We start from the raw sequence: 14,126 nt of genomic DNA, 5'->3' as shown, positions 1-14,126 counted from the left end.
GCTCTGTATTTTTGTGGTAAGACTTTATCTCTTATTAGGTTACCTGCAGAGTAATATATCCTACTTACTTCTGTAGTATCACATAAATTTCCATTAATCATCTTTATTACTGTGTGTATCTGGTCCCTGTGTAGTTATCAAATGTTTGAAGAGTGGACACTGAAACTGTCCATTGAATACCCCCAGAAAGTTAGGAGGCAAAGCAATCTTGGACTATATCAGAAGACCCACAGTAAATCTGTCAGCAGTCTAGGAAAATTTTTATGTTTTACCATATCAGAAGATGCAGAGAGATGGAGGCCTTGGACAACATAAAAAAATTGAACTCCAGCAATGAAAATATCATTCATAGCCATAGCAGTGCTGCCCTGAAATGTATTGTATATTCCGCACTGATTATCATAATCTTAGATTATGCTATGAGGAAAGAACTTTCTCACTAATCGTAATAATGAATTGAATGTTGGAGAGCAGGCAGTAATTATTGGGATCATCCTCGTCAGCTGTGGACTTGAGGGTGGGTGTCACCAAGGCCTTCTTTAACACAGAGGGAGAAACATCACTTTTCAAATAACAACGGCCAGTTTGATAAACCATGAGCTGCAGCATATTAAAAGGTAGGTAGTAGTCAGTCTTATTGGGTATTGTTATAAGCCACTGGTGGCAAGTTACCTGCATGAAAGCATGGAAGGAGGGTCACAATAGTTTGCATCTCAAACTCCTGCACCTGCGGAGGTGTTTAAGTCCTGTATGTGAAGTTCCACCCTTTTCATAAAAGAGGCCCCTGACACCTCAGCTATTTACAATGCTGGTTAATTGGACTTAACATAAAGCTTCAGCCAGCTGGAAAACATCCTAAGCAGCAGCCTGGGGAAATGGATTGTGCTAAAGTTTCGCTTGACTTAGTTTGGAGGGAGTTTGTGGGCTCTAGTTTGGTTTTTGGTGCCGTAGGCAGTAGTGATTTAGAAAAAAGCACTTTGGAGGTCTCAGGGTGCATGTGAGCTGCCAAGACTGCCACTCTGTCTCCTGAAACTTCCTCACAAACCAGTACCAAGGAAATTCCATCCTCACCAATTGTAGTAATGCAGACGTCTGATTCTAGAGCCCTGAGCAAGGCCTGTCATTGACTATGTTAGTGTTTTCAGTCTGGGTGGACATACATACAACAACAAAGCCAGGGGTAGATGCCACAGCAAAAGCAGTCTCCAAAGATTTGTGTAATGAAAGCACCTCACCATGTTCAGAGCTGCTGGATCAAAGGAAAATCAGCAGCATCTGATGGACTGTTTGGTTTCCTGATGTTTATCCCCATGATGTATATCTAAGTGTTCTCACTTCAGTGGTAGACTCATGGAGGTCTTGGCTAATGCCAAAGCAGTGTAGAACTAGATAGGACTGTGTTTTGAGTTGCACACTACTGAAACAGTTTTACTTTTCTCTTGATTGTCCGTAGAGTGAAACTGGCACAGTACAGACGGATGACCACATTGCTCAAGGTTAAAAAAAAAAAAAAAAAAGCCAGCAGGAGAGGAAATTTTTATGGGGAATTTGTTTCTTGCAATGCACTCAACCTTTACAAAAGCTTTTTTCTCTGTCACTGTCTCACTTGACTAGACAGTACAAGAAAAGGACTACCAGACAGGAAAACCCTCCAGAGGGATACTTACCTTTCCTTTGGAAGCATGCTAGCTGTCACCTTTCTTATACCACTAATGGCTTTGTATGGCAGTGGATAAAAACTCAGCCAAAGCTTCTGCGGAGGAGAGTACAGTTCTGGAAGTCAGGCCATCCATCAAGCTACCTACAGGCTAGATGTCCCATAAATGATGGATGCAGGAGTGAATGAACTTGAGCAATAACATCTACATCTCTGATTAGTTCTCAACACAAGTGTACTTTCCTTTCTTTAGAAGCATTTTTAGCTATTACTTCATGCTCTTCTGGTCTTTCGCAAAGTTTCTCTTAGAACCAGTCTGAGCTTTGTCTGGACTTGCAGCTTTCTCAGATTTAAGTCATTATATTTGCTTTTTTTTCTTCTTGGCTTTTTGTAATCCTGGGTAAAACTTACTTTGGTACAGGGATTCACTGCCATTTGAAGTGATGTGTGAATAGAGCAAACCCTTAGATAAAGGGGGACAGTTTTTCATTTCTGTTTCCTCCATGGCTCTGTGCCATAAAGTTTCTGAACTTACCCTTCCATGTTTGTATAAAATGTTACCTTTGGTACTGTAAGCTGCTGCTGTCAGAGCCTTTTTCAGAAATGCAATCCATGAGTGATACTTGTGCAGTGGATACATGTTTTACAGAATACCTTTACAAAACATTAGAAAGTTATGTTTTCCTATGAGTCCATCAAGTAGAAGGAATTGGAGCACACTGCTGTTACTTACAGAGGATGGCCCATTTCTTTCTAAATACAAAAGTTAATTGCTTACCATTAGATATTCTGAGAAAAAGTCTTTCTTTGGCCAAGAAGGTCCCTAACTCATTCACTCCGGAGCAGCTCAGGAAAAGCTGCCTGCTTAATTCCACCATAGGAACAACAGTGCAGCCTGAGCTCATTTTCAGAAAATCCATTTGTAAAACCATACAGAAAACAAATGTTCATAACTCTTTATAAGAGCTAGACTAAAAATGTAAACGCGAAAGTTGTTCAGCAGACACTGACCTTTCCAACAGTGTAAATGTTGATAGTGTATATCAAAGTCATTATTAAATATTTGGCAAGGAATGCTGATATTGTGCATATTTATTACTTTTTTGGAAAAACAAAGCACAATATCTTGGTCAATGTACCATGCAGACCCATACAATTTGAATGTAATTTGTTAATATGTATGTCAGTTTTAAAATTATACCTTAACCATTACTGTTTGATGTTCCTTTCTTGAGATATTCACAGAAATAGGATTATATTATTTTTCATAATTGATAAATAAAGCATAATATCTCATCACCTGTAACAGACAGAGCCTACATATCATTGTAAAGGTTGTGCATCTGAATGTCAGCTTCAAAATGATGCATCATTTGTGTGATCACCATGCTCCCTTGCAAAGATATGGGCATAATAATGAAAAGTATTGTAAATGTGTAATTTTTATAATCGTACAAGACTAAACAAACTGTGATATCTGTACATGTGTATAGTGCACAGACATAGTTCTTTTACCATGTTGTAAGAAGTAACAGTGTCTTCAAATTGAGGTATTACTTGGCACACTGACATGCTCCCTTGCAAAGTTATTTACCAAAATATGAAAAAAAATCATAATTTCCATAACCTAATTCCAAACAAACTTGATATCTACCTATGAGTACAACATACAGGCACCATTCTTTTACCATGTTAGAACTGTAAATAATTTTCTCAAAATGAGGTATTACTTAACACATTCAGATGCTCCCTTGCAAAGTTATTTACCAAAATATGAAAAAAATCATAATTTCCATAACCTAAGTCCGAAACAAACTTTGATATCTGCACATGAGTACAACATACAGGCACCATTATTTTACCATGTTAGAACTGTCAGTACTGTCTTAAAAATGAGGTATTACTTAGCACATTCAGATGCTCCCTTGCAAAGTTATTTACCAAAATATGAAAACAAATCATAATTTCCATACCCTAAGTCCGAAACGAACATTGATGTCTGCACATGTGTACAACATACAGGCCCAATTCTTTTACCATGTTAGAACTATAAGTAATCTTTTCAAAATGACGTATTACTTAGCACATTCAGATGCTCCCTTGCAAAGTTATTTAGCAAAATATGAAAAAAATCATAATTTCCATAACCTACGTCCGAAACTAACTTTGATATCTGCACATGTGTCAAACATACAGGCACAATTCTTTTACCATGTTAGAACCAGCAATACTGTCTTCAAAATGAGATATTACTTGGCATGTTCAGATGCTCCCTTTCAAAGTTATTTACCAAAATATGAAAAAAAATCATAATTTCCATAAGAGTCGTTTGCCAAGCTCAGAGAAATGAATTTTACACAACACATTTCATAATAGTGTTTTACTTACTATATTGGTCCGACATGGTCATGGGTGTTTCCCATTCTTCTCACAAGCTGGATGTTAGCAATCTTGCATGGCTCTCCTCACGCCATTGTGGAGGTTGGTCAAGAACAATGCAATGCCCTCCTCAGTTAGATGAATGCCATCCATTCTGGACAGGTGAACATCTTCCGCGGTGATACAGAAGACAGTCTTACCTTATCTGAAATAAAGCATGGGTGGACACTGACAAGGGTGCACAGCCAGAGCACGTGTAAAGAGAAAATGCAGGGTAAGGACCGCCGCTCCACTAATATGCGAAGGACAGGCATGGGGCTCCAGATGTTGGTTATCTGTAGTGTCCCATAGCTGTTGCTGGCTGCCCACTCAGACTGCTGATACCACTATGGTCTCATGACCTCCTTCAGTGTCAGCAGTCTGCCTTACCTCTGCCTTTTCTCTTTACATGTGCCCATTCAGCAATGGACCTAAGGGATGAGGGACTGAAGTAGCTCACTAATTGCTGTCCTGACCTGTAGACATTTACTACCCTCACCTACATAGGGAGACTGAGTGGAGAGCTACATCAAGGCAACATGTGAAAAGTTTCCCGGAGGGAAACATTACATCACAGTGGCACACCCAAGCCCATGCTTACCTAGGAGAGCAGCACAATGTAGTGATAGTTTGAGACATTCAACTCTTTCACCATATGTGCTTCAGTTACATTAATTCACAAAGATATGAACTACATTAATAAAATGGATACTTGTATCTGTATGTTACTCGTGAGAATACAGATAAACAGATATATATATATATATATATATATATATATATATATATATATATATATATATATATATATATACATATACATATATGTGTATATATATATATATATACATATATGTATGTTGTTGTTTTGTCTTTCGGCTTTTCCCGGTTAGGGGTCGCAACAACGGAACTCTGGTCCGCTAATGATTGGCAGTAGATTTTATATATATATATATATATATATATATATATATATATATATATATTAGTCCGGTTTGGGTAGCATTGGTTTCTAATATTCATGAAAGATGGTGCTTGGAGGCATATTTTACAGTTCAGTAAATTAAACAGATTTATGGTCATAAAGTCCTGTTTTATGATTTGGCAGTCTTACATCCCCTGCTAATACTAGAAAGCTTTATTTCCATTTTGAGCATGAGGATATTTCTCTTTGAATTGAGGTGGTGGCTTATTTGATTAATTCAGTAGTGAAGGGATAAATAGCATACTTAGAAAGTGTATGTATGTTGCCAACATGGTGGCTTGCAATGACTACAAGCAGAGAAAAAAACACAATCTGGCTTGTGCATTCAATGTGATAACGAGTTGTACTTATGTGAATAACAGTGACAGCTTCTGTTAGTTTTACCTGAAAAGTGATCATGACTCAGTGCTATACTGTAACTGACTTATTGCTAAGGTGATAATGACCTGCCTTTCATTACTGCAAAGGTATGCATGCTCAGACAGAGGTGATAATTGCTACACATAACCTGTTGAGTAGGTACTCATTATATCACCTTGTGCAGCTGTTATGTAATACAGTAATTCAGTAAAATAGTATAACACTTAGCCCTTCCTCCCACCTAAGTTGCACACATTACTGACAAAGGCCAGAAAAATTCCCAAAATATAACATAGCACCATGCAGGTACTAGTCAGCAACTAATAACCTGGGTAACTTCTAGGCAAAACTAAATCTTTCAGAATATCTGGAGCAATTGTTTATTTCTTGTGATGGTAAGAATGGACAGTCTCTGTCAAAACAGATAATTTCCAAATGGGTGCCCAAGACTATTACCTTTTGTTATAATCACAATAAATCTATTCCAGTCAGGGTGAAGGCCCTCTCTCCAAAATGCATAGAGGAAGCCAAGGTTCTGTTACAGGGTTGGGATTCCAGAGACAAGTTATGTTTTGCTCTATACACTTCTATGCTCTTTGACAGATAAAGCTTATGTGAGATGCTATGGAAAGCAAAACAATATATATACAGCTAGACTCGTTCTCAGTAGTTATACAACCAACTTTGTTCATAGCATTCCTCAGGAAGATACCACCAGCAGCCCTGTGTACTTCTTATCTTGATTTACAATGTAAACTAGTTTCCAAACATGCACAATCTCTGCATAGGTAAAAGTCATCTGAATAATTTCACATTCAAGATATCGTAACTACTGAATAGGTTTCTGCTAACAAAGAACTTTATATTTCAATGTGTATCTGCCAATTCAACAATAATAAATAGCAAACACAGAGTGAGGTCTCCAGGAAATTGAGGTCATTCATTCCCTACAAAACTACATTAGGAGTAAATGTAGAATATTATTGTTATAAATTATGACACAGAATTTCACAGTTGTTATGTAAGGGAAAGTGCTGCATTGTCACACTGAATAAGACATAAACGTCTAGATTGATGTATAAACAGATATGGAGAAAATGATACTCTAGGCTCTGAAAGGTGAAAGGAATTATTTCCTTCAGAAGAATATATAGAGCTAATGATTGGCAGTAGATTTTTACGTGCCAGCCCTGACACACAACCTTCAAGAACAACACTGGCCAGATAGCTGAAGGGAACTGACCAGTCTGCAGGCAGTCAGGGGATAAACATGTTGAAGGAGGTCTGCTGGCCTGAATCGCTGGGGCAAGCAGGAGTGGGGCATGTCATGCATCTGTTACTTGGTTTGTGTGCCAGTAAAAAGAACTTCCATTTTATGAATTTATTTCTTTTTTTTTGTTTTGCTCTTTAATGGAAGCGGTAACTGCAATAAGATGATCACTTAAAATAAGGAGACTTTCTTATTACAGTGAAGCAGTGAAATGCTTTTTTTTGGCTCTTCAATCGAAGAACTGACTGAAGAAGTGGCGTGCTGGTTCATAGTACCCACCTAGGGGTGCTGATTGAACCAGCTATGCTTCTGCTCCAAATATAAAACAAGCTTTCAATAGTTTGCACAGTGATAGAGATGATATCATGTCCCATCTGTTGGAAATAATAAAGTGTGATACTTAATCTTACTGCTCCTGAACAATGGGCTAGGGTTTCAGAAAAGCAGGCTGAAGGATAGCCTTCTGACTCCAAGAACAAGAAGTGAAACTGCACTTGTTGTTCTGTTATGTGGACCACCATTACAAAATAGCAGAAAATGTTATCAAAAACTGAAAAAATACGGCTAAATTATGGGCTTCAGTATCCAACAACACTACCACCTTCTAGCTTATGATATGCTGCATATTGAATTAATCATATTGGTTACTAGACAGGTTTGCTGCAATATGTAGGTGCAGTCCACACTAAGCTTTGGATAATACCTCTTCACGGCTTCTAAATATTGTAAGCAGTGCAACACATACATATTAGACATTCATCTAAGTACTTCACCTTGAATACATTATAGTGGAAACCTAATTAAATCTGCCTGCTTCTCGGAAAAATGAATTTATAAATCAGTTAGTGAACTACTGCCCCACTCCTCCCCTGCTCACACAATGCATTAAGCGTTACCACTTAACTCCAAAACCCTAAAATGCAAAAGACATGTTGCCAAAACAGTTTTGGGACTGTTGCACCCCATCGGTGTGACAAACTTCCTAGTAACTCCTTTGCAAGGTAGATGCATTGCTGTTCTTTGATACTTTAATGAACTACAGGGATATAATTTGTTTGCGAGTGCTAAACAGCCATTCACAATTCCTTGTTATACACCACTAAGCCGAACTGCTTTTATCTTACAGTCTCCGCTTAATGGATCTTGGCCTAATAATGTCTTTGTCGCTGCTTTTCACCACTGGTTTGGTAAGGATCATTTCCATCAGCCATAGCTTTAGAGCTATCTGCTTATTGTGCATTGTACAAATTCTTATCACAATGTTAACTGATGCCCACACCTATAAACTTCAAGCGACTATTGCTAGAAACCTTCCAGACATAGCAACTGGGCAAACGCAGCAGATATCAGCAGTCCCTAACAGTAAGCAGAGGGGCAGTAAAACACCTTTGTAATGGCTCTTCTTCAACTGCTACCTGCCGATGAAACCTGACAGCCGCAGGCTTCTGCTAACGCAACACACACACACACACACACACACACACACACACACACACACCAGTACAAATTACACAGCCATTAATCAAGCAGATCGTACGCCCCCGATGAAATACGGAAGAAATGTAAAACTCAACTGCAAGGCATTTTAGGGCACATTTCTCCCGAGATAGCACTTCCAGTGACAAACTCACCTCTACTTGATAAAAAGAGTCCATTGCAGGCTGCAGCTGTACTTTGGTTGATTTTCTTCTAGGCTGCTGTCTTGCAAGATCGTGGCAGTTTCGATTTTACTCCACAGTAAAAAAAAAAAAAAAAAAAAAATCAATGTTCTGTCCAAGTAAATAGCAGGATCCAGTAGCATTCAAGTCTGAAAATATCAGAAAATGAAAGGGGATTGCTACTGCTGAACCAGCTATTTATTTGGACAGATCAAAGAAAAGTTAGACTGGGGGGGGGGGGGTGGAGGTGGAGGTGTTATGCAAATGTCAGCTTGACATGAATAATCCGATTGGCTGCCACCACTCGCTCCTTGCAAAACATACAGAATCGGCTAACTAAGATTACTTGACTATACAGCCGTTTTTCTTAAAAAAATTTAATTAAAAACGCTATGTAATTCCACAACTAAAAATAAGCTGAGATAGTATGTGAAAAAGTTTGGGTATTTTACAACTTATTTTTTTAACATTGGAGATGCAATCTGGCTGTAAAGTTAGATGCGCTTGTGGAAGGGACTCTGCTGTAAGTGCATACAATTCCAATCTTCTCACAGTGCACTCGGAGGTAAACACAGAGGCGCTGTGAGAAGGTACTCTGAGGTTAGTGAGTTAATCTTTATCTTTTTTCTTAGTGCAGCCAAACTGTTCTCTGGAGAGTGCATTATGAGATGAGGGGTACGTAGAAGCCTGGGAAAGTGTGGATAGTTGAGTGTTTCTAATGTATGTGCCATTAATCTTGCCAGTTACCAAGAATGGGCATATTCCTATAGATCTAGTGTTTTGGTGGGTGTAATTACTTTTCATATATTCCAAGCATACTTACAGACAGTGGTCAAGGGCAGGGGTCTGTTTGATCGTATTGATAGGCCTCTCTCTAGAGAGGGATTGCCATTTGTTGGCAAAGCAAGACCCAGTGCCCGAGTCCCTGGCATCAGTCCTACTTGGCTAGTGCATCAGTTGGCCTTTGATTTCAAAAGATTTGCAGAGGAGAATGATATGGCTTAACCAGACGAAAAGCCCAGCAGCAGTGCAGCCCCCTGTAGTGAAGAAGCCTTCTTTTCCATTTAGGAAAGAGGCACTGGGCTTATTGTTCTCCCAGTTCCTCATCAGGAAGATCATCTTCACATGCCAACCTGCCCCTTGAGGATGTTTCTCTTGTTGGCATCTTAAAGTTTATGTGAACACTTTAACTGATACTTCAAATGTATCTTTGTAACAAAAAAAGTTACTTGGACCTTTTAGACATGGTTGAACCCAGGCCATACATGTCCTGCTTTTAAGTTGACATTCCTCATGCCTGATTCTCAGCTACTTTGTTCCTAGGAAGCTGGATGGATATTAGATGGTCCAGGAAGCCTCTTGACATCTACTGATACCTATGTATCAACCCACCCAACAGCGTTTTTGTGACAAGTTGCAAGGGGATCTAAGCTGATTTCAGGGCTGGATACCCTTATGCACAATAGAGCAAGATTTTCGCTAATTTGAAAAAGTTGTACACCTTTACCATTTCAGAGTTTCAAGCATTTATTTCAAGGAGCAAATTCTGCCAGAGCTGTCTCTGCACTTGTACCTTTTTTGTAACAATACTGTGTTCATCCAAGAATAGTTTTGCAAAGCACTGCAAGCTGGACATTGTCTAGGTTAGAGGCCGCAGCAGTTGAGTGTGGTCCTGTAGAGCAAGAGAGTTAACTCGGATACAAAATTTATGGGTATGTACTGTAATGCTCAGTCTGTGAGAAAAAGGTCCTGTACAGTAAGTAGCCCTCCCTCCGACCACCCTATTTTTTGTGGTTTATTTATAATTTTCTCTAGTGGTCAGTTCATTTTTTTCTTGGTTCAGAACTTGAAAGGAGCAGCAAGGGAATTGTGTGTTGTTAGGATATGGGTGAGAGTTGTCATCTTGGGAAAATGTCAAGCACTGAGCAGAACTTACGTCCCCCAAGTTAGTGCAAATGGATCTCTTGTCACACAGTCAGTTGTTATGGTAAGTATCCATAACTTTCATTTTTGTAATTTGCAGCCTTTTTTGATGGCACATTATGGAAATGCAGTTGTGTTAAACTGAACAGTTTACAACCTCCACTGATCTAGGCACTGGTTTTCAGTTGTGATACTCTGAAGATGTGTTGAAACAAATAGTGATGGTTCCTCTCTCTCTCTCTCTCTCTCTCTATTTCTCAACAGGAATAGTAGAATGGTGTCCTCGTTAAGTTTTTGGAATCGTAATGGAAGAAAAACCTTTTTTTAACAGAGGTTTCTAGATTTGCAGCATTTTGATGAAGACTTATACGTTTATCCGTGAAACACTAGTTGTAGAATGATCTATTATAAAAGCAAACAAACTTTTCTAAGAATCAGGAACAATTTATTAATTAATGTACTAAACTTGTGGACATGCTGGTAATTTTTTATTTTCACACTGATAAACTCCAGGATCCTTTTTTGGCACAGCAAGAGAACTTGAGCGCCGAATCTCACCCTGGAGCGGTGACATTTCAACATCTGTGCGATTATACATAAATATATATAATATATTTTTCTCTCGTTTTCTGCTGCAAAGAGTAATGAGTAAGGCTTGGAAGTCTTAGGTTGTGTTTAAAAAGTTTTTAATAATATTGAACTGTTCTAAGATGTTTGTTGAATGCTTTCTTTTAGGTTGGCGTTGTGACTAGATTTCTTGGTTTTATCACTCTTTTAAGAGCTTTTGGGTGTAAATTCTCATGATCTAGTGACAAGCCCAAAAGATACCTCAGCTGCTAGACCTCAGTTCCCACATATTGAATCTGAGATTCATCTGTTGTCAGCACAGCTTTGCCACATTTGTACAGTGAAAATATATAGCATAGGGGAATCTGAATTAGAAGTGTTTATTTTCTCTTCACGCATCAGTAAGTGAAGAGTACTTACTGCTTGTGCTGGCTTCAGAGTAGTGGTGCTGTAGTTTGGGGAGGGATAGAGCCTGTGTGCATGGTGTGAATGTATGCAGGTATTTTATACCAAGCCTGTCCTTTTGGTTCTCAGAATTGCATGGTGGGAAATGGGAATGAAATGTGGTACTGTGTGCATTCGTGCCTGGCTGAACCTCTAGCCATGAACAAGATTTATTAATTTTTTGTTAATTAAGTACTGCTGTGTTCTTTATGAAGGACAGTTTTTTGTCACTTTTGTGACACTTTTTTTGCACCATTATTTCCCACTTCCTAATGGAATGAAGTAAAGATGACCAATAAACAAGGCTGGGGGTAGGACTGGTAAAACTGAGGGAGGTGGTGAACTGTCCAGTTTTATAAACAGTGCAGAAAGTATATAAAATCAGGATATAAATCTATAATTTGTGGGTTACATGTAAGTGACATTTTTTATAAAAATGCCAGTGTGTAAAATATTTCACTGTTGCTTTGTAAATTAAGTGTTTGTGAAAATTCTCAGTGATGTATAAGAATAACTGCATTTGGGGGTTATTTTGTGTATTTTGATGTTGGTGTTCTCTGTATACTTAAGTCAGAACAGAGTTTTCCCTGTAAAAAAAATCTTGTGTTGTATCATATCAGAGATTTGATTTTTTTGTTCAGTTTTGAAGAGGTCGTTGTTGAGGTATAAACGGGGGCAAGGTACCATGTTTACTATTGATGAATTTGTGGCCCTACTTTTGCAGCCTCTTTTACCTGGCAGTGACAAGAGACAAAAAGAAAGAGTGCCTTTTGTCTTTATTTCATTACCAAGTAAAACTTCTTTACTTCTGGAAAGAAAATTGAAATCTCGAAGTAAAATAAATGTTTTATGGTTGCACTTATTCATTTATTTTGTCTGTTCAAACCCGGCACTCCACTTTTTTCTTTTTTGTGGATTCCTCTGTAACTGGTTTGCTCAGTCCTGAATGTACTAATTACTGGTATGTAAATGTATTCTAGCGACTGTTCCCCTTCACTGCAAAATTTTAAGGGAGGGGATATTTGTTTTGAGAGTCTCTTCCACGGCTAAGGGTGGTTGTCAGTGTTACATTAAGAACCATCGAGCCACGCAGTTCTCTTTTTCAGCTATCGAAGTGCCCTCGCTGTCTTGCAAGTATTCCTCACACTACAGTCATATGCCATACTCAGAGTAGCTCAAAAACCAAATGGACTTGAAAGACAGCTTTATAGCAGTATTTGTTTGCTTTCATGGAACCATTTAAAGAACAGTATGTTGAGTGTTGAATGTTTTGTTTTTTTGAGTTGTTCTCACAGAGAGACCCCATTTTATGCACCCTAGCCATGTCCTTTTTTTTTCCTTTGTTTTCAACTTGGAGCAGGATTATTTGTCAAATCAGTCTTGTGATTATAGTAGTGGGAAGCTGGGGGACTGTTAATATGTTTTATAAGTATGTAGCTTGACAGTAAATATTTGAAATGTTTTTTCTCGGTATATTACAGTTTTTAAGTGAACACAAAGACATATTTTTGATGTAAACTTTATTAGTAACATGCCTTTTGACAACACTGATTTTTTCTGTGCCTGTAGTTTTCATATCTAAGACTTCCAAGCTTAATGAGAACCTACCTGTGTAGTATAATAAAAGTACTGTTATTTTTAATATTTAATGAATTCGCTGTTATTTGGTACATCCCTAATAGACACTGTGGACATTGAAGCTAGTCCAAAAGCTAATGACTTTTTTATTATTTTTTTGTTTTGTTTCTTTCTGTTTCCTTGGTGTTCTCTAATATATGTCCAGTTACATAGAAAAATGAACTTAGTATTAACTGAAGTATATAAAAGAATTAATTTGATTCAACAAAAAGGAATGCTATAAGTTCAAAATGTTTAATTTAGTGTTTCGTGTACAGATAACGGTGTATTAAAACTGGCAGAAATGTAGGCCTTTGTGTGTTTTTATTGACCTGATTTTTTTCTTTCCTTTTTTTCTGTTTTGTTTTGTTGCAGGACATTCCGTTTTGAAATGTACTGAAAATTTGTTTCTAATGCTTAAAATGTCTAACTGAAAATGCGATTGAATACTGTTAAGCATGTTGAAAAGATGTATTCTTTTTATTTTACTTACACCTGCATTTTACACTCTGTATAATAAAAGTGACCACAAGGTCTTTTGTGGGCTAAGTATAATTGAAGAATGTCTTTTTTAATAAATGTTTGATATATTTTGTTGCAACGCAGGTAGACAGTGTAGCTAAGATAAGAACTTAACCATATGTTGCTCTTAGTGGTTTAGCAGCAAAACACAATTAATGAAACTATTTCCTACATTTTATGAACAGCTGTAAAAGTGATGGTCACGTGCACTGCTTTGAGTTTTCTTGCCCAAGATGGTTTTTCAAGTGTGCTTAGGAAGTTTTACATTTTAGCAACTGAGGGATTGTTGAAATATTTTAATTTTACAAATTGTTTAATTGCAAGTTAACCAATGAGGTAACTGTAATCCTTCAGCAATACGTTTGGTATAAGGAGATTGTTTCATAGGGATAATGTTAGGCTGATTAGCATCAAAAGCTTCCCAAGGCTACTGGCCTCCCCTTGAAGAGTCAGATAAACAGCTCCAATCTGTTTTTCTTAGTGTGTATAGAATGTAGGTTCTTGCTAAAGTTAGCATTTATTTCACTACCTTTCATCTTTATTAGCCCATTACATTTCTCTCTTTATTCTGTAGAGTTTTACTGTTCTAATCTGCCTCTGTATAGGTATTTGGCAGTTTTCTGTCCTCACTACTTATTCTGACAATGCAGACACATGGTGTGGATGGATGTAGCTCTGATTGTGACCCAGCTTACCAGTGTTCAT

At 37.8% G+C, this 14,126-nt stretch overlaps 1 protein-coding gene across 1 annotated transcript in view; it reads left to right on the top strand.

The window, feature by feature from the left end:
- FUBP3 (far upstream element binding protein 3) overlaps positions 1-13,454 on the top strand; it is a 1,726,332-nt gene extending 1,712,878 nt beyond the window's left edge. Inside the window, exon 18 of the mRNA XM_044058146.1 lies at positions 10,536-13,454. Coding sequence (XP_043914081.1) covers positions 10,536-10,541 — 6 coding nt within the window. The 3' untranslated portion in view covers positions 10,542-13,454. The remainder of the gene's footprint in view (positions 1-10,535) is intronic.
- Positions 13,455-14,126: the final 672 nt, after the last annotated feature.

Source organism: Protopterus annectens, chromosome 16.part0 (assembly GCF_019279795.1).
Source record: "Protopterus annectens isolate FY-2018-M chromosome 16.part0, PAN1.0, whole genome shotgun sequence".
Classification (NCBI taxonomy): Eukaryota; Metazoa; Chordata; order Ceratodontiformes; family Protopteridae; genus Protopterus; species Protopterus annectens.
Note: the sequence above shows the minus strand (reverse complement) of the source record. Positions and strands in the feature narration are given on the sequence as shown.